At 41.8% G+C, this 25,305-nt stretch overlaps 1 protein-coding gene across 4 annotated transcripts in view; it reads left to right on the plus strand.

Moving 5' to 3' along the window:
- Window positions 1-2,646, plus strand: part of MAP3K7CL (MAP3K7 C-terminal like) — a 31,579-nt gene extending 28,933 nt beyond the window's left edge. For all 4 annotated transcript variants that reach the window (XM_009282934.2, XM_009282936.2, XM_009282935.2 and 1 more), the window contains one exon: window positions 1,592-2,646. In XM_009282934.2, coding sequence (XP_009281209.1) covers window positions 1,592-1,772 — 181 coding nt within the window. In that variant the 3' untranslated portion in view covers window positions 1,773-2,646. The remainder of the gene's footprint in view (window positions 1-1,591) is intronic.
- Window positions 2,647-25,305: the final 22,659 nt, after the last annotated feature.

Genomic DNA, 25,305 nt, shown 5'->3' on the forward strand with positions numbered 1-25,305 from the left:
ACATCTTTAGCTACGGGAGGGTTTCTATATACTGTGACTTTTGGATGATTTAAAATTGCTGTAATGGCTGCTAACTCTTCCCTTCTGGTTGTTTTTTTTTTAATGGGAAACACAGCTGGGAGAAATGAGTGTGCCAGGGGCCTCTTCTAACTTGTGACTCCTTGAACTGCAGTAACTGTGACTGCAAACAGTCAGCTAAACCATGGGCAAACTGTGCTATCACCGAAAGCTGTAGTAAAGACAGAGGAAGACCAAACTGATCCTAAAAGAAGGCCGGATGATAGAAGTGTTTTTCAAAACCCAGGTGCTTACAGTTTTGCTGCTGCAAGTGGTAGTTTTGCAGCTATAAGTAATGCAAGTGATCAGCAAATACTGAATGTTAACATTTCATGAATACTTTGACCTGTGGCGATAGAATTACTAATCTGTAGGAGTTTCCTGTCTGAAAGCACTGGTCTAGCTTGACAAGAGGGCTCCCTCCTTTAAAGACTGCGGCAAAAGCTATCCACTTTGAAGGCATGACATCTTCCCGCTGATGATCTACAAGCATTGTTTTGACATGACTGAGAAATAAAGTCACAGGGCTATGAACAGTTAAAGATTAACTAATCTCTGAGATAGAATGATCAAAAGAACTAAGAACCTTTTAGAAGAGACTTCCTGTAGCAGGGGTGAATAAATGATTTGACTCAAAGGGGGAAAAAAGCAGAGGCCAGGCTAGCCTGCTGGGTAACTAAGTGGAGAGCGATTAGATACCCCGTGAGTTACTCATGCCTTCAGTGTGTTTTAAGACCTCTTTTATCTTAACTTCTGCTGAGGTAATTTCAGTTGATACTATACAGGAGACTCCAGCTCCTGGCCAGCTCTGGGAATACAGGGCACTGTGTTGGCTCCATCCAGAAAGAAGCAACAGCTTGAATCCTCCTGCGTCTGTTCTTAAAAAGACCAGGAGGGGTCAGGTTTGCAGCTCTAGCGCTCTTCCTCTGCAGCAGGGCAAAGGTCTGAGCATAAACACATTGTTCAGGTACAATATATGTGGTTCAGATTCACGTGCCCAGTATTTACTAGAATCGTTTTTCTTTGTAGCAGAGAAAAGGAAACCAGGTGCACTCCACAGAATGTACCGATAAAGCTAACCAACCGCACAAAAAAACCCTTGCTCACTTTCAAATGTTTGGTATTGAGAGAAAAATAAATCGTTATTCTTCAGGCAAAATATTAGCATGCGGTCTCCAGGAACCTGATTCTCCCCCGTGAACTGCATGTTCAACTCTTTCTTACTGAAGTTAGAGAGATACTTGAAGGTCCTCAGCATTTTGCAGGTTTGGTCACTGAACAGCAAACCTATCAGAGACAGGTTTGTTCAGCAAACAAATCAGAGGTTTTGGCAGCTTCATCTTTTAAAGGGAGAAGGACTCTAACAAATTAAATTTCTAGGCCTCTGTTTCACAAGAGCTCAAGTAATACCGTACTCAGCTATAGCTATAGCTAAAGCTATAGCTCAACCCATAGTCCCGCTTTAAGCTAACACACGACGACAAATCTTTGCATGCCGCTGTTTTTAATCTTTGGTTTTTTTCATAATCGTCAGAAAGGAGCTGATTGCCAGGCTGGAACAAGTGGAGAAAGAAAGCATGGATGCTGCTCAGCTGGCTAAGGAGTACGCAGAACTGACAGAGGAGAACCGAACACTGAAGCTGGCCCAGACGCAGTGTGTAGAGCAACTGGAAAAGCTCAGAATACAGTACCAAAAAAGACAGGGGTCCTCATAACTCTCAACTAGCTTATGTGAGGCAGTTAATACAGGATTGGTCCTGTGCTGGAAAGAGATTTTAGAATAAAGGTCTGTTTAATATGTTATAATACTTTACTACAGAGTATGTAGAAGTCTATATTTGATTAAATGCTTGCCAGCCAGTAGCTTAATATAATGGATATTTCATCCATTATATAATGGATATTTTATTTCAAGTAACATAATTGAAGTTAATCTATCCCCATTATATGTTCTAGTAGATCAGGTTTCTTTTCTAAACATATTTCTTCCAATTTAAGAAGATATGGACACACTAGAAAATGATATAAATAGTCTCTGTGTTGGGAATTTGGACCATACTAAGGCATACAGCAGGGACAATGTTAATATATGGAATACATGTATGTTAATTTTATTTTGATGAAGATTTGTTTAATTATTTTCCTCGTGCCTAAAGTGTTTGAAAGTTATCTTAAAACGGATCTCCTCATGGGTAGAAACTATACTTTGTTATCCCATGTCAACTTTACATTCTTGTATAAAATCTGAGAAATTGCACATTAAAAATGGAAGTAGCGTAATTATTTTTTATCAAACGAGTGTACTGCCAGTAATAATTTGCAAGTTATGAAATTAAAAGGAAACAGATGAGGTCAAACTTTCCTTCCTCAAGCATAAAGATAGCTGGAGAGTCTTTTTATTGTACTTTTTGGCATGCAAGAAATGAAAAATTAATGTATGAATACTACCATCATAGTTTCGACTGAGAATATGTCGGTAAAAGTACTGTGAGGATAATTTTGTTCTTATTTTCCGGTCTGTTTTGAAACACAAGTGGCTGTAAGTAGGGACAGGAGTTCCGTGATATACAAATAACCTGGAAGTAAAATGTTAGTTTACTGTGAGGAATTTTGTTCTTATTTTCCGGTCTGTTTTGAAACACAAGTGGCTGTAAGTAGGGACAGGAGTTCCGTGATATACAAATAACCTGGAAGTAAAATGTTAGTTTTACTTGCTCTATTTATCCCTGTATTTTCCTAGATCAATTGAAAATCCTTTGTTATACCTCCATTTCTATTCATACAGTATTTTTTTCATTAAAAGCAGATATAGAAAAGCCATTTTATGTTCTGAATATTCTTAAATCACCCTGTATTTTTAACTCTGCTTGACAGATCCAGCTTGTTACATCTTCATGAGGTTAGAATTCAATTTGATGTGTCATTAGTACTGAAATGTGTCTTAGTAATTGAAAACTATGAACTTCAGATTTCCGCCAGAACTTTAGCTTTGATTATTATCACTAATCTATTATAAAAATGGGATTTTATGTTAATCAGAACAGTTCCTGGCGAAGTCTTTTGGCACCAAAATGTTCCCCAGCGATTCCGGCACCAAAGGGGACAAAAAACCACAAGCTGCTCCTTAATTTCCCTGTGCTGACTTCCTACAGCATTCCCTCCAGCACAGGCGCGAAAACAGGCTCCACGTTACTATAAGCCCCTGACGGTGCAGTAGGAGAGTATGACGAGGTAGCGGGAGAGGACAGCCGTGTCTCCACTTCTCCTCCCGAGCTGCCGGGACAGGGGCAGCGTACGCGCCCGGCGGCCCTGCTTACTGCCTTACCCTGGCCAGTGCGGAGACACAAAGGGAAATCGCCACTCCAAGGCATGTGCTTTCTGCTGGGATGCTCCACCGGCAGTGTAACACTGTATTTGTCCCTCTTTCAGAGCACATTGTTACCTGAGGGTCCAGTTTTCACTGTATCTTGTGAAAGTTGGAGAGAAAAAAAACATAATGAATAAAAAGCACTTGGGATGTCAAGCCTGGGAGTGCTGGAAAAGCCTTGTCCGAGTTTTGTGCTGATGGCAAACATACCCTGTACAGACTTCAGGGTTCTGCTCTGAGCACGGGACGCTGCAGAATCTGGGGTGCGTTATTTTTGTCTGTATTTATGTGTTTTGAACAACAGGATTGTCATTTTCAAAATTAGTTTGTTGATTTAGTCACAGATTTTTCTATCTAGCCTTGAAAACGTCAGCCAGTCTGTTTGGTGATTTCAGTGAATTCATTAGAAACTGCACAAGATACATAAAATTGTTTCGTTAGCAGACCGGCTTTGGATGCAGATGGATCAGACAGCAGAACTTTACTTACAGATAACTTTGTTCACCTTGAAATTTTCTATTTAAATGCAGCCATTATGTTTTAGATGTCAGAATAATACCAGACCATACTCTTTGAGAAAAACCTGAGGGAGAGCCAAAGTCATGTAGAGAAGTGAAGCTGGGCATCATTTGGGACACGCAGCGATTTGAGAGTAGCCAGGGAAGGACACGCAGGATTTGAGAGTAGCCAGGGAATAAGGCTTTTCTAACGTATAGAGACTGACCAGTATGGAAGTCTTCAGGAAACATTTTTACAGGTGTACAGACGCCAAATTTGTGGTGTGGTCCAGCTACCAGCCTGGCTAAATATAGAACTCTCAAAACATCACAAACTAATTGAAGTCAGGGATCGGTATTTAATCTGGACTGAGGCTATTTGCAATCAAATTTTCCTCCTACTTTTAGTTATGGTGAAAGTAAAAAATAGCTGCTTTGTATCAATGTATTTGCCTGCCAGCATGGATGCTCATGTGCCTGAGAATAGTGACTCAGAGAAGTTGCATCACAATCCAAATGAGTAAAACTGAAATAGAAGTACCAAGGAAGAAAACTTGAAGTATCCCATGGAAACTAAATTTTTAAAGAAAAAACAGCAGCGAAATGGGATTCAAAGACAGGAGGGTAGATAAATGGAATTGTCCAAAAATATTCATAGGCAAGTGAAATTAAAATGCAGAAAAGTCAACGTAACCCAGAAAATCATTCAAATGTTGCAAAGAGTAAAAATGGCTGGAACAGTCTTCTGAGAGGTAACTGCTGTATTTTTTTGTCATATTTATGCTGTATTTTCCGAAGAGAAAATACGATTTGTGTCCTTTTGTTATTTAAGGAGAGGCCTTAAATTGTTTTGCTAGCTAGGTCCATTGTAAGTATAGCACTGTAAAAAAGCGTTTTATACAATTATTTCAAAGATGGTTTTACATCGTATTTCACCCAAAAACTTAGAAGCCAGTTTCAGCTGTTGAGTTCAACTGCCAATGAAACGTTCAACTTCATAACTCCTGACTACAGCCTGTGACGACTGCAGTTGTATTCAGCGAAACAACAGCGCAGTCTGAGGCTCCTGCTCGCAATTCATCCGCGGTCAGAAGGCAAGGAAAGGCATGTGAAAGGCTCGGATGGCAACAGAAGTTGCTAAACGCATACAGCTACGTACATACAGTCTGTTACACAGATAAAGTGTGTTTCTTGCTGTTAGCCAGGTTATTCAGGTTAGCAAAAGTAAGCATGCCACTATGACGACAAATGCATTTGCTTCAGAACACTTCAAGAAAACAGTTAGTGAAGTACATGGGTCTAAAAAAGCAAGGCCTGTGCTTTCCATTTCCTATTATTACTAACTAACTAACTTCCATCGTAACAAATGCTGAACAAGCTCAATTTAAGCATTCCAGTTAGCAAGGATATGACTCATGTCGTCTTGAAACAGACAGAGGCTAGGGTGATTTTACACTTGAAAAGTCTGGAAGATAAGGACCTGTGGGTTTGGGTTTGGCAGCTTTTTTTTTTTTTTTTACATTTCCCTTTCCGGCTTCTGATAGTATTGAAAAGTCAATTTGTACACTGATACTGTTTATCAGTTCATTGCTGAACTCCATAATACCTGTTATAACGGTTCACAGAGCATACAAACTAGATATTTCTGCAAGGGGAGCAACATTGTACATTTTTACCAGCATGATCTCTACAGCTCGTTATGGCCATAGGCCTTTGTGAGCATTACACACTCTTCATAGCGGGTACACATACGCAAGGGCAGAGGTGTTCTCAGCCTTCCTTTGGGCTATGTGGTTGGGGAGCTCTGGCCTCTGGCCGTTTGCTGCTCGAACTCCAGTCACAGATAAACAGACAGAGGCTAGGGTGATTTTACACTTGAAAAGTCTGGAAGATAAGGACCTGTGGGTTTGGGTTTGGCAGCTTTTTTTTTTTTTTTTACATTTCCCTTTCCAGGATTATCTTAATTCTGGCTGGTTTTGTGAATTAATGATCTTTGGAAGTGTGTCACCTCCCCCCAGAGTCTTTATGGCCATCTAGGCCTTTGTGAGCATTACACACTCTTCATAGCGGGTACAAATACGCAAGGGTACGACACAGAGGTGTTCTCAGCCTTCCTTTGGGCTATGTGGTTGGGGAGCTCTGGCACGTGTCCGTTTGCTGCTCGAACTCCAGTCACAGACCGCCTTGCAGAAACGAGCGAGTCGCAGTCTTAGTCATGGAGTCAGCCGGTGTTTTTTCCTACATAAAATTCTTTGCTCGTTCAACACGCAAGACAGAAGTGTCTAGAGGAGCAGGGGAGACTGCTGTCTGGAGGAGCCTTGCCTCTCTTCTCGTGGAGGGTGCAAAAGGTGCAGTGACCGAAGAAGAGGATCGCGGGGAAAGGAAGTTGGTCCAGGCGGTGACGTAGCAGGAGGAGCGCTGGCCCTCGCCAGCAGAAGTGTGAGGAGAGTTGACAAAACCTGGGTGCTGGCATGACTTTTCTTTCCTACGCACGTACTTCCACAGACATACGTGCGCGCCCACAGCCCTGAGGGTCTTCTCCTTCTCCCTCCAGTTACAGTGTCCTGGCGTGTATACGCATGGATAATATGGTGATGAACATCCTTGGAAAACCCATGATGAAACTATTAACTGTCTTCATGACAGGCCTGGAAGGTGTGCAGCAATGAAGGCCCAGGGCCATTACTGAACAAGAACTGAAAAGCTGGCCCCCGTTGTCCATCCTGCTGGCCGCCTCTGGGACAAGACCAGACATTGTGACTGCACGACTGAACCACAGTGCACATTAAGGAGGGGGGAAGCAAGGCAGCGTTGGATGGGCGGCTTCGACCTTACCCTTTGAAGCAAGGCAGAGTTGGATGGGCGGCTTCGACCTTACCCTTTCCTCCACTGAATCCCTTGGTTTTGCAGTGTTAAACTGGGAGTTATTGAGATGGTCCTTCAGATACACACCAAAACTGTGCAGCTGACATTTAAAATGTAAAGAGGTTGATTATTTTATAAGAATGAAAAAAATCTACCCTGCTTGGGACTGTGCCAGTCACCTCTAGGTTCTTCAGTGCTCCTTACAAGGAATGTCATGTGTTACTCATACCCGTATGAATGAAAGATGACAATCATTCACAAATTACTCTTAACCTCGACCCAGGCTTTCTAGACTGCACAGTCTGGTGGTTTACACTGTAGAAAGCACAAGATTTAGCGTATGAGTCACTCAGCTTTTCTACACACCAATCATCAGTTCCCCCTTCTAAACCTCAGTTCCTTTAAACCCCCAACCCATGCATCTGTACCCCCTACTGAGGAAGCAGCATCAGTCTAGAGCTCAGGTCCAGTTGACTGGTGATCTCATGACGTGGTTGTGATGATCGCTGTGTGCTTGAGATGGTTTCCAAACATTAGAGTCATACGACGTTTTGTGATGCGGTGGTGGTATACGGCAGCAAGGCACTCTGCCAGCGTGCAGGTGCTGGCTGTGAGATACGCCGTCTTTCTTTGGACTGGTTAGGAAAATACGAGAGCAGGTGGTCTGTGGCTTTAGTTATTTGTCTGAATTTTATAGTAAACTTTAATACAGAAATTAGGGAAATGAAATGAGGATGTGTGTGCTGATGTAACAAATGTGCAGCCAGATGCCAGACTGTGCCTTGGGTGCTCAGAATGAGTAAAGTGATATGAGAACTGTAAGTGACGGAAAGGAAGTAGTTACAGCGAGGAAGAGGAACTGGTGAGTGAGCTGTGTGCCTTTACTGCTTGCTTTCTTGCTTCTTACGGCTTGCACCAGTGGGATGTATAGGCTGTTGTCCTTAGCCCAAAATTAAGCAGCTTTTCTTTGGACGTTTCCCAAGGCTTTTCCAAGCCTAGTCTACACAAACATTTTATACTGGAACATTTACTTCATCTAAGGTTATGTTTTTGTCTAATATGTTTAGTATCAACAGAGCTGTACTGTGATAAAGGTGCTTGCAGCATTGCAGATGGTTCTTCTGTAGAAAGAGGAATAACCAGTGTCAGTATATGACTCTATTCTGCTAATCATAGAACCATAGAATATCTTGAGTTGGAAGGGACCCATAAGGATCATCGAGCCCAATACCACGCCAGCTGCTGTATTTGCATTAAAGATAAATAAATTACAGCCTTGATAAATAGCCTATGTATAGTAAAAAATACACTGAAGCTAGAGCACTTTTGTACTGAAATAAATGCATCCCCACTAATGGGCTTTTGCTGCTTTCACTGCACAAGCAGAGCTTGGTGCTTTTATTAACTAGATCCCCAGCTACCCACATGAAGGAATAGCGATGTGGTGTTCTGTGATCAAAAAACTTCTGCCTGTCTTGTGACTTTCCTACAAGCATATGACACATCTCAGTGCACAGCCCAGATTTGCCTTTGCCTACAGACTTTCTCCACAGCCATTTCATCGCAGCGCTCTCCCCAGCTTGTTCCCTTGACTCTTGCCTGTCCCATTCCTCTGCTGTGCTTGGATAGCTGAAATAAGTCAACCACTCCGACTTGAGTAGTCAGAAGCAAATGCATCATTTAAAAACATTACCTGCTAAAAACCTTGACTGTCTTGTGGTCAGACCCTTTTGCATTCACGTTCTGCAAGTACGTCAGTATACGGGTTTACTGATTAGATGTCAGTACAAAAAAATAGGAGGCAAGTGTTAATATTCATGCAAGAGAGAGAGGCACATTCAAACATACTCATACAAATAGCATTCTAAATGTTAGAGATCACTCTCTGGTTGTGCGTCTAATCAGAAAAAAAGCCCACTACTCACATATGAAATAGTACCTCCTTATGAAGTTATCTGCACCAAGAAGAATGTGAACACCTATTTTTTGAAAGAATTTCAAAAAAGGAGTATCCTTTCAAGGAAAAAAAACCCCACATAACAGTTCCCAGCTCATATAAATTACACTCAGCTATGCACTAACTGCTAAAAATGTGCTTAAATCTATTTATAACCTTTTAAATAGCTCCCATTAGTTTACGTCTGTAAAAGATACCCTTACATTTGACTGTATGAGCTCCCTCTGGTGGGTAATGTGACATCTACCACTGCTATTACGAAGCAAATAGAGATACCTCAGAAAATGTTTTGGGTATAGAGTTATGTTTATCCAAGTAGAGTTTTGTTTATTTAAGTGTTTATAGCTACTAATTCTTTCTGTTATCTAGGTATAGGACAGTATACTAATTTCTCACCATCTGATCATATCTGAAACTACCAAAAGAGTGATATCCAGTATTTTTAAGATACTGGAGATACTTGCACAAAGGTGTAGTTTTCAACAACACATTGGACAACAGCTAACATGAGCAAGTTAAATGAGTTCTGGCATCCTAGAGAAGCTGAAAGTGTTCATAATACTTACAAATTATATTTTAATGTCTTTATTTGTCCCAAGTACTTCTGTTGAGTTCAGTTGGATTTACACACCTGGAAACCTGTCCTATAGGGCTTTACTTTTTCAAAATACTAGTCAGTACTAACTGATTGCAGACACTTTATGTAAAAAGTATTTATTTAATGGTACAAAGAATCAAATATGCTTTAAACAACACAGTACAGAACAGCTAGCTAATGTATCTCTTTTTTGCTGGCAAATTTTAATAACCCTTACATCTCATACAGCCTGGTATTCATGAGTTACACTTTTATAAAGAAAACACGAGTGTTATCTTCCTATTTTTCTCTTTGTATTTAGGTTAAGTACTCTGAAGACAGGAAGTGTTAGACTTCGGAAGAGTGCCCTAACGCTTGGGCAATGGTCCAGCCACAGTTCAAGTTTCAACGACCCAATGTGGTTGTGCTGGAATATTAGTACTGTTTTACCAGCAATGAATTTGATGGCTCTTGCACACCACACAGTTTATTTGAGCAACCACGTTTTTGGAAAATTTGGGTCCCTAGAACATTTTGGAAGGAAAAAGAGCAGAAAAAGCATGCTAATAATTTTGCTTTTCTACTTTAGCTGTTTCAGAATTCCCCTTTAATTAATAAGAAGAGGTTTATGTTTTGTCACTTGGCTGAAACCTGGCAAGAGGCAAAATTCTAGTTACGCTGTATGTAAAGGTGAGGCATGAAAAAGAAAGAAGACATAAGCAGGATTTTATCAAAGGCAGTGGACAACATTTTATCACAACAGTTTGTGAAGCTGTGTATCTCCTGAGTATGACTTACATGCAGTGTTTTCAGATGTTTATGATATCATCCTAATCCTGTAATTTCTAGTCAAGAGACTGTTAATTCACAGTCTGACCGCCAGAGTGCTCTGAGGTAAATCTACCACTATATTACTGTCCAAAAGGGAATCATCACTGAATTTTTTTCTTGAGAATGTGGCATTTACAAGTGCTTAACATTGCTTCTGAAATGAGGGTGTCCACATCTAAGTGAGCAAGGCTGCCTGGTAGGTAATCAGCAATGCCAAGGCGGCACCACATGGTACACTGGATTTAGGCCCCGGTTCAACGCAGCACTTACCGTGGGGCGCTGCGGCCACATCAGACAAACCTCTTGAACACATACCTAACTTCAAGCGATGAGTAGTTCCCACTGATTTGCCAATAGGACTATTCACAGTGGTAACGTTTTATTCACGCACTGAAGTGTTTTGCTGGATCAAGGCCAGAGAGACCAGCACCTCAGCTTGAAACTTGACTGTTAAAAGTCCATTGGAATTTAATTACGTGCTTGGAGTGTTTAAACACCGTGCTGCATCAGGGCCTTTCTGTTGAGCTGTCTGTCAACGAGCTAAGCAGGTCCTCACAGCGTCTAATAGTGGGGAGGACCTTCATGCTGTGAGGTGCGTACGAAACTCGGGCATCTTGCTCCAGCGCTTTGAGCTGGGTCTAGATCCAGTTGCAGCTGCCGAACGAGCCAGACGCTGGCATAAGATGTCAAAGTAACGAAGAAAATGTTCTCTTTTGTCATTCCTGGTAAGCACATTTGTTCCCACTCGCACAGCTGCAGCCATGCCAACCCTTATGAAGTGGCTCTGTAGGGTCATTATACAGAACTATATGAGTTTTTTTAAAAAAAAGCAAGCAAACACAGAAGAAATGTCAAATATTTACAAAGCACTATAAAATATGTCTAGAAATGGCTCTTAACTAGAAGAGTAACAGCATAATACTGTTAAAGAATTTTAGAAATACTTCTCTTGCTTTTCTTTTCTTTGTAAAAATTTATCAGAAATATTGGACTAGGACGAAAATGCCATGGGTGTCTCTGCCAGATAAGTCCCATTCCTCCCTTTCTCTCCCTTCATGTACCCCTCCCTGTTCTTCCAGTAAGAGGAGATCTCAGCTGCTTCAGAGATGACATAGAGAAATAAAATGTTTCTCAGAGTTGTAGTTGCGGCACCTTTTTCTCGGCGAAAATCCCCTCTGCTTTTGATGTAGGAATTGGGCAGAGGAGGAGTGCTTGGGCTAAAGGTGTGCTCTCTGCCCTCCACGTGAATGCCTGCTCAAATTTGGATGTGTAATAAGCATATGAAATTTTCAGTTTGCATGTGGTAAGTAGAGACTTAGAGCTAAAATATTTCCTAGCTGAACTTACTCCGTAACATAAGAGCATCAATGCAGCTGTGACTGTTGAGCACACAGATTGCTTTCCCCCGCAGATGCATACTTCAGACAGGCATATATGACGGCAGACAATTTTGCTTGTGATTTCATCTCACAATTTGCTTCTCCCATGCTGTCAATATGCTTCCTTTGGTGATTGTAAATTGTGAAGTAGGAAGACGTCATGTTCAAATACAAAATGATTAAACACCTGGACCCAGGAAGGAAGAAGAGACTGCCTTTAAATTTGGCTAAAACCCATTGCCACTTTTCTGATTGCTTTATCATCACTAATAACTACTAATCAAAACCAAAGCTTTTCCTTCTTTGTCTTTCTCCCTTCCCTTCCCCTCCCTTCCCTTCCCTTCCCTCCCCTGCCCTTCCCTTCCCTTCCCTTCTTTTTTCCTTTCCTCTTTTTTCCTTTCTTTTTTTCTTTTCTTCTTTTTTATCTAATCAGGAGTAGTAAAACATATGCTTACAAAAGATAAGCAACTTAAAGTAGAGTGCCTTTATAACATAGATAGGCAGTGAGCTCAGACCTATTATGATATGTACAGCTGAACAAACAAAATGACTATTTCAGTATGATCTTAAGCATTTGGAGCTTTTTGTCTGATGACGCACTTTCCTATTTCAAGAGTAGGAATGACTTAATATCTGCATGAAGCAAGCAGAGGATTTATGAAACACATCATCTTCAGCTAGTCCTAGCCTTACTGGAGCATTATTGAGGACTTTTATTTAAAAATAAATAAATAAAACCTTCCAGCCCCATTTACTTATTTATTAAATACATTTATAAACATCATTTTAGTTACAAGAGTCAATGCCAGTTAAAGGACGCGGTTAGAAGAAGAGGAGTAGTCCACAGTGGGCTTAGATTGCTCACGATATAATTTAAGGCAAGTTTTCAAAACTAAGTAGTGTTTGGGTCAGCAGCATGCAGTAGGCTCTCCAGGCTTCATCAACAGGGACTGGGTAATAGGGCTTTCTGAATATCAGATTTTTTAAATAAATCAAAATTGACACATCACAGCAAGCCAGACTTCACCTTTGAAAATTTAGACTGTATGAAGATCTCCTCTGACATCCGAGAAGGACTTGGACAACACAGAAAGTGCCCCAGTTCAAAAAAGATGTGAGCAATTCAGATTGCATGTTATCTGGGGCTGACGCTATTCTGGGAACAGAGTCAACAGCAGGGAGTAGGCATTTATTCAGACTGTAAGGACCTCCTATAGAGGTCTTCTACTTTTCCACTGACCGTATAGGGAGGGACCTTGGGGTTCAGTCACCCACCAGCTGGGTCTTCTTGGGCCTCTTACTTACCGCATCTTATATTTGTATAGAAGAGCCATTCTTTCACTTAAAACTTGACACACAGCACTTAAGTATTAGCCTTCTGGGAATGCTGTTAAGACTGAGACTCCTGGCACTCTGAGTCATGCTATGTGGACACAAAAAGTACCCAAAACTCTTATTCTGAGTAGCATTAGCACCACATTGTTCTGTCTTCACTCGAAAAACCCCTCTCAGAAACCAAATACATATCAACAAACTATTCTGCCAGCCACACAAAGGTGGGTATGGCATGGGTACGAACTGAGCACCCACGAGCAGCAGGGGCTGCTCCACACCTTGCCTGGCTCATTCTGCCTGTTGCTCTTCATGTGACCGGCAAAAGGCAAAGAGGTCTTCAGAGGACAGAAAACGTGGCCATTTGTCACCGGGGCTCCAGAAGCACCATCAGGGGGCAAAGAAGAAGCCGAAAAGACTTCAGACCTGCAGACCAAACGCTCCTGCAGCTCCGTAGAGGTTCTAGGGCACTCGACAGTAAGAGGAGATAAAGCAAATGAGACAATGGAAACATTCCTGCCAAAAACAGTTTTAAAAAATATTACTGTGGTGCTGCTGCAATGAAGATGTATGAGATACAAACGGACAGTTGTCTGTACTATATGGACAACTATATTCAAGAAGAACTTGAGTTTTTTCAGGGTTCAGCCTGAAGCTTCTTCAAAGTGGAACAAGATCATTTGGTACGTATGTAGTCTGTGAAAGAAAAATAAATAAAAAAACCCTGAAGAAATGCTGTCTCTGTACTGCTTCTGGTCTGAAGCCTGATAAATTAAAATCCTGGAGACAGACAGCTGACAGGTGGTAGGACATTGCTTTTTTTAACGTGCTGGAAGAAGAAATTATTTGGTGTTTTGAGCTAAGAAATACGGGAAATACACCCTACAAACACGTTTGCTCATCTGCACTCTTTGACCTTCAGAGGGTTTTGATGATGTCTCAGTTTAAGAATAGATTTTTCATTCTATCTTAGTAGAGTAATAAAGATCTGGAAAGCAGATAGATATGCCCTGTAAACCTTGTGACAATGTATGTGGGTCTTTTGGGGCTTCCTTGGAAAACTGTTTTGGACTGTTTCCTTCATGTGCAGAGGAGGGGGAGAAAAGCATGCAGTGATTTCTTACCACCCTCCTCCCCAGTGTCGGTCTGTAGGCCCTAAAAACCCAGGACGCATCTGCTGACTCACCTCCGCTGCTGCAGGAACTCCTGGGAACTCAATCAGGAGCACACCCACGAGGGAGGGAGGGAGGGAGGCATAGCGCCCGGGCTCCCCGGCATCCTTTGCCATGCCCCCACCTGCAGCCCACTTTGTCCATTCACTCTGAACAGCTGACCAGCTGATCTGGATTGCTGTTTTTTTCAGTTGCTATTCCAGGTGATTCCTTCCTGGATCTTGTTACCAATTTTGTTTAAAGCTGGGCCACGCATTCTGTGAAGTCAGCTCCAATTTCATCCTTCCTTCTGCCTAATTATTTCTGGAAAATCTGTGTGCAATTTATCCATGTATCCGTGGTATGCACCAGCAATCCATTTTGATAAGGCAGAAATGTTTAATTTTAATGCTGCCTATAAACAGTTTCAGGACTGAACTTTTCTGTTACCTGTTCTTTCTGCTAGAACTTTTGTTCCTCATTTCCTTTTGTGAATTGAACCATTTCATTGTGGTTTTCGTTAGAACTGCTCCAACCTGCTGTCAGATGGCTGTTTTACAAGAGTTTCTCCCTCTCTGTAGAAAAATTAATTTAATACCCACACCGAAACTTTATTAAAAAAAGGAGTTTATTGGCAGCAACCTAATAACTGTCTTAATTTATTAAGTCAATTAACTTTCTTCATGGGCAGCTTTTCTCTGATTGTAAGAGTCTCTAGCAATAAACTACTTGTTTTATAATTATTCTGCTTTCCAACCTCTTACCGACCAGTTGATTTATTTTTCCTCAATGCTCTTTTGAGCCCCTTCTTTACTTCTTTTTTTTTTTAACCAACAGCGACAACTTTTCTCCTCAGTATAAGCTTATTTCTCTTTCACCACCTGTAAGGTAGGGAGGGGACTCTATCTCTAGTATGTCTGCTTTGGCACTGATAGTCTGGAGGCAGCTTTCCTACCCATTTTCCTAGAAGTTTGTTTCCTGCCTTTATCTGATAACGCAAACATATTTTGTACTTTCACAGTTTCTATAAGCAGGATGACTTTAAATTCAACAGGCAACAATACAACTTCTCTCAGCACTTCTAATTTGTTTCCCGGAGGAGTTTTTGGTTAATTAATTCTACTTCATTCCATCAGTGGTTAAAATTTATGCTTTCACTGTAAGGATTTTCCAGGGCATTATCGACCTAAATACCGTATTTTTTTCTTTGGATGAAGCTTCATTTTTATTATATGCATCCCAATAATACTTGCTCAACTACGGTGGCCATCTAGCCAATGAATCAAGCACATCTTGGATCTGGAAGTCAGCTAGCATAGTTGGCAGTATGCTGTATTTTGCTGTTTGAAACCTTGACAGCATCTGAACAAGCTCAGGTTAATCCCAGCTAATTTTCACATTTTTAATGGCCTGCTGCTTATTTTTATAACCCATCAATTACAAGCTTAAAATATTGCACATGGATTAAAATAAAATCCTTGTGATGTGTTCAAGAGAGTAGCTGTTTGATCAACAGAAACAGGCTAATACCTTGAGAACTAATGAACAGAAGGAGATGAGAAGAACTAATGAAAACTGGTGATGGCAGTTCTGTTGTCTGTGACTTTTTAGTAATTTCTACCAAAATCGTTCCAGAAGCGCTCAGAGGAAAGAATTGGAAAGCCTTGTCAGCTTTGAAGACAGTGTCCCCATCACCGGAACATAGGTTAAATAGGTCAAAGTGCACATGCAGAGGACGAACGCTGATCCTCTCATGTTGCAAGTGGGTCCCTGTACAGCAAATTTTGCAAAACCTGTGAGCGGGGGGAGAGCAAACAAGAAACAGGGCCCTAATATTTGGGTACTGGGGCTCCCCACCCAAATTTTATGCATATATTTTTTGATATAATTTGCAGCCCTGAGGTAAGGGGCTGAGTACTTTCTGTTTCCAGCTAGGTGCCCCAGCCAGAAGGCAACGTGCTGCATTTTGCAGGCGGCCTGGCCTTGCCTGTGCCCGTTGGATGTGCTGTGCTCGCAGACTGCAGACACTGGAAATGCCACTCAGCACTCCTGCACCCTGATATTCAAGCAGGGCATTTAAGTGGGGACGAGGCACCAACTTTCTCGCACCGCGGCTGGCCTGTGCATACTGAGAAGCACAACCAGAGGCACCGAGATGATGCTCAGGTCAAAGAAGGAAGGGTGGAGTAAGCTGAGCCACGTTCAGGAGGCGAAGCAGGGAACATATTGCTTGGTTCAACATTTTGAATGTAAGCGGGCCTCAGTTTTAGATAACTAGGTATCTTTATATACCTAGATATACCCAGGTATATTTCCAAACTGCTCCCACAGTCTGGTATTTGCAGTTGTGCTACTCTATCACCAGCTCATGACTGCTGTTTTAACTCCTATACCAAATGCAGTATGTTTAAAACACACAAGCTCTTTGATATGTGAAATTACCTTCCTCCCTTTTTTCTCTGGTTAATATTTTACATCTTCTAGCTCCCCAGAAGAAACACTGAAGAGCAATGCTTGCAAATAAATTGTGGTTCTTCAATTTTTCAGTGCAAGTTTTTCTTAAAGTCTTTGGTAATTCTTTAGGCATAAGCTAGATGTCCTACCTCAACTTAGGGTAGAAGTGCAGAGGGGTACATCGACCCCAGCTAATACAGTGACCCTTCCGAGGACAGACACTGAGCACAGCAGATCCCCTCAAGGCTGGCCTGTGCAAACCGCTGGAAAATTCCCGGGGTGTGAGTCTGCTCAGCTCTCTGCGGGGGCACTTGGTTTCAGAATGTGACGAAGGGCCTGTAGGGTCGTGCTTTGCTTGTCAGGGAGCCCCATCACAGGCCTCGTTTGGTGAAAATGCTGTCTTTCTTGAGTGAGAGACTCATCATCTTTATTATTGTTCATCGGGGTATACTGATTTATAGTACCAGTGGAGTTGTGTCACCTTGCACCAGTGCACGTTAATTCACATCCTTCTGGTTGTTCCCCTGTTCTAGTAAATCATAGCTATCTGCAGCAGCAGATGGCTCCTCTACAATACGCATTATTCTTTACATAACTGTTACGATACCGTGTCATTTAAGTCACGTCATGACAAAAAAGATAAACGAGACATTTAATTTTAACAGCATTTTAGATTTAATATCGAAAATAACAAGACATGACTTAAGAAGTCGCTTCTAAGGTAGATTTCTCTATTCTTACCAGCATCAGCAGCGTAAAAGCTTGGCAGAAGTTGAATTCAAACAACTGCACCATAGTGTTATTTCAAAACCAGAAAGTACCTAGAAAATACAACTGACTCTTCAGTCAGCAGTTTTTTGTGCTGCATCATTTCCACTGCACTTGTGATCATCTATAGTGTTATTTCAAAACCAGAAAGTACCTAGAAAATACAACTGACTCTTCAGTCAGCAGTTTTTTGTGCTGCATCATTTCCACTGCAATTGGCAAATAACGAAAAAACAAGCAAGCTGTTCATGTCCTGACAGAAATGAAGCTTCCTTGGCACTGTACAACTAAGAACTTTTAAACCCAAATCTATACTGCAACATGCATTTGAGAAGTTTCTACCAGTTTTTAAGTGGTTATCTAAAGTATTTCTCGCCTTATGCAATGGCAAGTATTGCTATCAATGAAAGCCAACTTTGTATTAATAGAAACATGTGAAGCTTAGTCATCACACCCTTACAAATACAACTGCCAACAACATAAAAGCAGTTATAAGTTTCTTGTTGGTAGAAGAACAGCCGCTAATCCGAATAAACATGACTCTGCTGACACATGACCTCTCTCAGTCAAAGTGACAAGATTTGCGCAGGGAGAGACAGAACTGGTAGAACCTCAAACCGTGTTTTATTTATATATCAGTTTACATTTTAGCTAATCTGAATGAACTTCAACAGACAGGGACCAGCTGGGGAAAAAAGCAATTTTCCAAAGACAGTAAAATTGGTTACTATTGATTATTACACAACAGCGCTTTCTCAAAACTGTTCTTATACAAAATATCTGCTATTTCTTGTTTTGTAAGATCGGTGTTTGGAAGTTTCCCTCCCATTCTGCTACATCATTTCAGTCTCCTAACTTCTATTGTGCCACCAATGAAACTGCCAAGCAGTGTTAAAATAACACAAATCAAAATGATGGAGAAAAAAAAATCTCTCATATTTCCTGCTATGCAACAGAACAGGGTATGTTTTGAATAGATTTTTAAAGGCTTGCTCATTCAGATCTTAGTGGGACTACTCCTCTGCTTATTGACATGTACTCTGTTAAATGTCTTGGCAGACGAGGGACCCAGAGTATACTATATTCCATTTTACTCTCTCTTTGGAGTATTTAGCACACAACCCTAGAGTTCTGTAATTTTGCATAAACATTACTCACGAGGGCTATAAATGCCAATGCCAAAGCCTACATTCCCAGCTGGAGTGGCAGCTCATTTGCCTTCCTGAACGCTTCTGTTTCAGTTATTGCTTTGTTCTAGAAACACTATTAAAAATGCCCCTGGATTGTTCATTCTTACCTACGCCTTACAAACTATTAATAAGGCGATAGTCACTCCTGTGTATCTACATGCAATTTCTGCATGTATTTATTAAGTTCATAAAATTAACTTTTGTTCTACTCTCTGCATGCAAAAAAAAGCATGTTTTTGTTACTTAAACTATCATTTCAAGACTTCTTCTCCTAGCACTAAGTCAGCTGTGCAGTTTCTGCTACGTTTCTCTGCCTGAAAGGAATATGCTGTATAATATATCTCATGGTGTCATATAATAACCACTGTACAACCCAGTCACTAGCTGCCTCAGTTCAGTACATCCTCCCCATTTTCTGAGCCCGTACATGAGATGTGACAGGTGGTGTCATTTTTTACTGGGTAGTGATTCATAAGCATTTAACTAGAACATTGGTATTTTGTTCTTTCTTAGAGGGACTTCATGTGAGATAATTACCACAATTTCTGATTTACAGCATTTGTCATAAAGTACAAGGCATTTGCATTTTCTTAGGCAGTAACTTGTTTTCACATGGTGGGAAGGCATGCAAATGAGCACTCAGAGCTGAAGTTTTATATCTTATCAGGACCAAACATGACTGTGCTCTGCTGTGGCTGCACATAGGGATGTAAACAGGTTGACTGTGACTTGCAAAACTCCACCTGAAGCCCAGAATCCCAAATTTTCCAACCCGTTCTTAGGTGGAGGGACGTGAGGAGAAGTAAGTAATACGCACAGGTACAACACACCCTGGAGAACATTGCTCCTGTGAGCAACTCACAAACCCTAAACTGACCCTGGGTGTTTTGAGAGGTTAGTCAACAGGAGACTGCTCTGCCGAGTGCTCTCTCTTGAAGCCCCAATTGTAGCAGCGTGCTTGGCAAAAGCAGGTAGAGAAGATACTGCTCCGGAGATCCTATAAACGGTCACATCCCTTAGAAAGGCTGTAGGGTCTTGACCTCCTATGGAGTACACCATACCATAGACAACAGCCTTGCACAAAGTCCTAGAACAATCTGCTAGGTACTCGGATAGTCTTTGAGTCAATATAGCCAGAATTTGCTAGATAGACAAAAAGATGAGGATTTTGTACAGGAGAAAAGAAATCATAGTGGCATATGAAATAATATGAGAAAATGAATCTCCTAGGCTAAACAGCAGTCGGAAAACACCTTACAGGGAATTCAAGGTCATGTTTGCAATTCTCCTTATCAGCAAATAAGTGTGTGTGCAAAGAAGTACCCACAGGAATTTGATTGTCTTCCACCTTTCTGGTAGAGCGGCAGCCCTTCCCTCCCTTCACCTTCCCTCCTCTTCATCACCCCTCTGAATGCTTGTTGAGAGGTAAAGCAGCCAACATGTAACCCAGCCGGTCTCTTCTGGGGACTGAAGACCCTATGTGAGCTCCGCAAACAAAAGATAGGGGCTCATTTCAGGAAAGACACAAAATATGCAATAGGAACTATCACCAACATACTCACAGGCTGCTTTACACAACGACACTCAAGCCTAAGATATGTTTGTCCAGTTTGGATATTGAATCTGGCACAAGGCATAAGGTAACAGTAGGCTGCTGCCTGGTCCAGGATGTCTAAATAAGTCTTCACTGACTTTTTCAGGTGTTTTTGCAGAGTGTTTTGAAAAGCTCCCAGGCTAGGTAACCTCTGGCTGGGACAGCATCCAGGCTTCAGCAAACACCCAAGACCTGCGCTGTCATTAAGTGCAACATTTACACGTTTGCCTGAGAAAAAGCAAGTCTCAAACGGTGGTGTAATCATTCGATAGTAGCAAGAACAGCACCAGAGGTTTTTGCTGAGTAGATATGTCAGCTTAGTCCCTGACCAGGCAGCTTGGCCTATTTCATCCCTTCTTTAGTACTTCATCCCCGTTAAGGGAAGGCTGAGGGGGGATCTCATCAATGGGTATAAATATCTGAAGGGAGGGTATAAAGACGACGGAGACAGGCTCTTCTCATTGGTATCCAGTGACAGGCAATGGGCACAAACTGGAACACAGGAGGCTCCATCTGAACATCAGGAAACACTTTTTTACTGTGAGGGTGGCCGAGCACTGGCATGGGTTGCCCAGAGAGGTTGTGGAGTCTCTATCCTTGGAGATATTCAAAAGCCGTCTGGACACGGTCCTGGGCAACCGGCTCTAGGTGGCCCTGCTTGAGCAGGGGGGTTGGACCAGATGCCCTGCAGAGGTCCCTTCCAACCTCAACCCTTCTGTGATTCTATGAAGGGAAAGGAGAAAAGAAACAGTGTGTTCCTGAGATAAACTTTGAAAGTGGTTTCAAGAAGCTCCTACCTTGCACCATGAGAAACCCAACTCCAAAAGGTTTCTAAAAAAGGTTGCGAGTCTCCTCCAGTGCTGGCAGAACCATTCTCCACAGCTGAGGATCATCAGCTGTCCAAAGAAGGGAGAAGAAAAGCAGGAACAGCAGGAAACTGCCCGACTATTGTGTCCTAGGCGATACCCCATAAGACAAAAAATTAACAAAGAACCAAGTTATCAGGAAATGACACTATACAATCAGTTCCATTATTTCTATAACAAGTTCCAGATTTGCAAGTACACTTTCCAATTGTCAACTTGCTGTTTTCAGCAACTTTCATCCTCTGGCAAGAGATGACCACTAGTTTGTGCATCTTCTAATGCTCTGGTTTTGAGAAGCAACTCCACCACAGTCAGACCCAGTACAGAGAACTGCAGGTACATTTCTCTCTTTTTTTGCATGTTGATGGCGATACCTCCTTCTGTGTCTTATTTGCACTGGGTTACCTTTTGCTGTGTGTGGCAGTTTCGGGCTCTTTGTGACTTTCACAGAACTAAGCTAGAGATAAAATCAAAAGTAGAGTTAAAATTGGCCTCATTTTCCTTTCGGTATGAGTTGTGCACTTAAACCATGACTCATCATGGCTTGCAGTCACACCCAAGCGCACGATGAACTGACTGGCCAGTCGCTTGAGAACAGGAGGAAATCCAGATAGACACAGCAGATGGGTGAAGATTGGCTCCCTCCTCTTACTGGATCACCGCAGTGACAAACAAACTAGTAATCACTCCGGTTTCTCAATTGAGACTCCGACTCGGTAATGAGTCCCAGAAACTGAACAGCTTCTGTTGTGGGGCATTTAACGTGCAGCTCTAAACAGAAGCAGGCACTGAATCAATTTTTCCCCTGTTATGGCAAATGGGAAAATGTACAACCTCAGAAAAAGAAATCCCTTTTTCAGAAAGCTGTGACAGTAGAGTTAATATGTCGAACAGTCAGACTGCCTTCCTGGCAAGTCATTCTGTGATCAATACAGAAGTAGTAGGTTATAATAAGAACCTTATGCTGTGAAATTAAAACCTAGCCAAGTATTTGAGTGTATGGTATTTTTTCCTAATTTTGGTATGCTTTCCAGTCTTAGCCAGGTCTTCAAATAAATACATCATTCACTTTTGCAATCATCCTGCGTAGCAAAAGCAAGCTGGGTGATCATAAAGAAGAACTTATTCAAGCAAAAGAGTAGCTTAATTAGGTACTTTAAAAAAATTATGTTATACTATGCTGCAATCATATGTTGTCTTTTCTTTATGCCTCTGTCGGACATCACCAAAAGCAAATGCAATTTCATTGTTCACTGTTCTGGTCCTGGTGTATTTACAATAGCCTTCAGACAGCCTAAGTGTAAGCAAGTCTTTCAGAAGCTTTCTACCAAAACATGTTAAAATTAATACTTCTTCAGGCATTAGACTCGAAAGGCAAATATGCTTAGATATACTGGAATGACAATTCATTTCCATATTTTCTTTCAGAGGGCTTGAAATGTTTCTGTCTAATGCCAGAAAACCTAGCCTTTTGAATCATTTAGCCAGTGTTTTTGTTGTTCATCTGTCCGTTTTGGTTGCGTCTGACCTCTGTGATGACTGTAATAGAAAAAACATTCAGCTTTTCTTTCCTTTCTTCACTATGACTCAACATCCTTCTCCTCTCAGGGGTATGACTACAGTTCTTAGGGAACAGGTCCAAAGTTTCAGTGTTTCGAGTATCGCAGAGATTTATGAATCTGCAAGTGTGTGAGAGAGAAGCCACTTCTTTCCTGCCTTCAAGGGTCTGACCCACAAATACTTTTGTCATTTAAGAAAACTCAGGGTACCTCCTTCCACAGATACAATGAACGTTCCCTGGGCTTTCCTCTGGCGGAGGGTTTGCATTTTACTAGCAGAGAACAAGCCAGTACTCCAGATAGCCCTGATGACGTAGCACTAACAAGCCGACTCCTCAGTTAGAGCAGTTTAGAGTGAAAGCAAGAGAAGAGCCCTAAACCAGACACACGTGGGAATAATGCACTACCAGCTCTTAGTCCTCCTAAACTAAGGGTGTGCAGAGGGGCCATCCCAAGTTGCTAATTCGGGAGACTGTCAATAGACTATATTATAAATTAAAGAAAACAGATGGGCTTTTCTTTCCCTGGTACCGCAAAGGCTGTTTTCTGAAGAGATGACTTTCTTCCCCAGCGTGACCCTTTCATAGGGGGAGGGCACACGGAAACGGTGGGGGCTGCTATGCATTTAGTTTGGGGTCCTGTGAGTGCACATCCTCAGCCCCCCAGGCATGAGGTGTTTCACCAGGTCTCCCTCCATCTTCCCAAAACCTCGGTGTTTCCATAAATCTGCTTGCAGATCTGCATCTGGCTGAAAGCTAAGCTTCTGCTGGTTTCAGGCTTGGTGGTTTTCTGCTGCAGGGAGCTAATTCACCTAAAGCCCACACAGCTGCGATCCCACGGCATTACTTGAGACTGCAAACACTCATCGAGCCCCAGATGACATACGCTGGCTTTCCCACGTACACCGAGGTTTCCTCCCAGGCTTCAAAAGAGCCACTGTGTGATAATGCCTGGTCTGGACAGTCTGGCTGCAGGAATTTCACCTCACCTCCTGAACATTTCTGGTCTTTTCCCAGATCCCTCAGACCAGGCGCTGCTGTCTGACAAAATTACAGCCATTACCAGTTTTACTCCAGGTTTCCAGGAAAGCAAATCCATTTTTCATGAATAAATCAATTGTTTTTCTCTTTCAAGCTAAGTACCCAGATGGGGCTTTTTTAGCTGTCCTGCTGCAATTCTCATTCTTTGGTCTTTTCATACAACTCCCTCAGCCTATCTAAGCAGAGCTCTTATTTTCCACAGCTAGACCCTTTTACGTCTGTTTTCCACCTTTTTGCCATTGTTTACACACGGTTTATAACCCTTCTCACAGAATAAAAAAAAAAATCTCATTTTTTTCCCATTGAAATATTACTGTTTAATTTACGGTTGCTGTTTTTAAAAATAATATCTGGAAAAAAAACAGTTTTAACTGAAAGGCCAGTTTTCATTTTAAGAAGCTTTGATGAGAATTTGGACCAAATTAGCCTTAGATTTAAGATAATCACTTTTATAATTGCATTTTAAAAGACAGTTTAGTAGAATAGGATTTACTTCTGGATGAAAAGCATTTTTTCTCTTTATTTATAAACAGGGAATTTAAAAATATTTTCACTGTGATTAACAGCATGCTTTCCCAGAATGAACAAAAGACTTTTGTAAGCAAGAAACTATGAAAAATAAGCATGTGTGTTCCTAAGAATTAGAACAGTACCACACACATACAGCAAAAGACAGTATGGAAATAAATTCTAAAAGAATGTATTTAAAGACTTCAAAAAACATTTTAAAGTAAGAGTCAGATTTTCAGCTTGTACATATTGGCAGAGCCCTGAGGTTTCAGTCACTTAGATACATCACATACCGTAGTAGCTCCTTGATAGCTCAATTTACAGTTAGAAAATGTTATCCAAGTATAGGTTAAAAAACAGCTTTTGTGTTTGCAAGTTCACAGGAGGGAGTGGTTTGGTTTTCATTTACCAGACTGTAAGCGGACTAGTCTTCTATATGACGCCTACAGAAGTCATGTTTGGGGTGGACGTGTGTACAGCGGGGTCTTCAGCCCCTGCCCCGTGAAGCCAGGGTGGCGGTTTCCACCAGGTGACTCCTGACACAGCTCGTGGTGTCGACGAGCGCAGGAGTACACCAGAAGCAGGCCACGAGCTCAATTAGTTGTTCCAGAGGGACCAGGCCGGTCCCAGTCGGGATCTTTTCCCACTCCACCTGCCATCACCGCATGCATGTCTTGCAGATGTGCAACACAGCTGCTGTACATATGCACGGAAAATCTGCGGCTCCGGGGAAATACTGGAATTGCTGCACATTCATGAATGTGATTTACTGCTTACGACACTATGGCCAGTGCTTCCAGGAAAGCATCGGACATACTCCATATGTGCAATGCATTCAATCTATGTGTGTAAACCTGGTGCGTCTAGGACAACAGCATGTCTATTACACCCGATTTACTGCAGTGATCTGTATGCTCATTTGGCTTATGACGAGAAATGCTGGATTCGTTACGTATGTGTAATCAGTCTGGTACAGTGTAGGTAAGGGACCAAAGGCAGAAACCCCCTTCTGACACTGAGGTAAGTGTCCTGCTCAGCCAGAAAAAACTGGACATTTCATGATGAAAGGATGAAAAGGCCCTAAAAATAGGGCCTTTGGCACCTATTTTTCTCAATGACTCCACAACACTTTTGCTCCAGAAGATTCTGATCCCAGCATCCTGCAGAAGTATGGGGGCACAGGTTCCATTAATGCGTAGTCCTCTGAGAGTTATGCCTCTAGCCTAACCCAGTTATCCACGTTCCCGCCACAGACAAAGGCGTGAGACAGGCATCTCCAAAAGGAGTTTCATCACATCTGTCTCAGACACC

This window comes from Aptenodytes forsteri, unplaced genomic scaffold (genome assembly GCF_000699145.1).
Source record: "Aptenodytes forsteri isolate BGI_AS27 unplaced genomic scaffold, ASM69914v1 Scaffold2, whole genome shotgun sequence".
Taxonomy (NCBI): Eukaryota; Metazoa; Chordata; class Aves; order Sphenisciformes; family Spheniscidae; genus Aptenodytes; species Aptenodytes forsteri.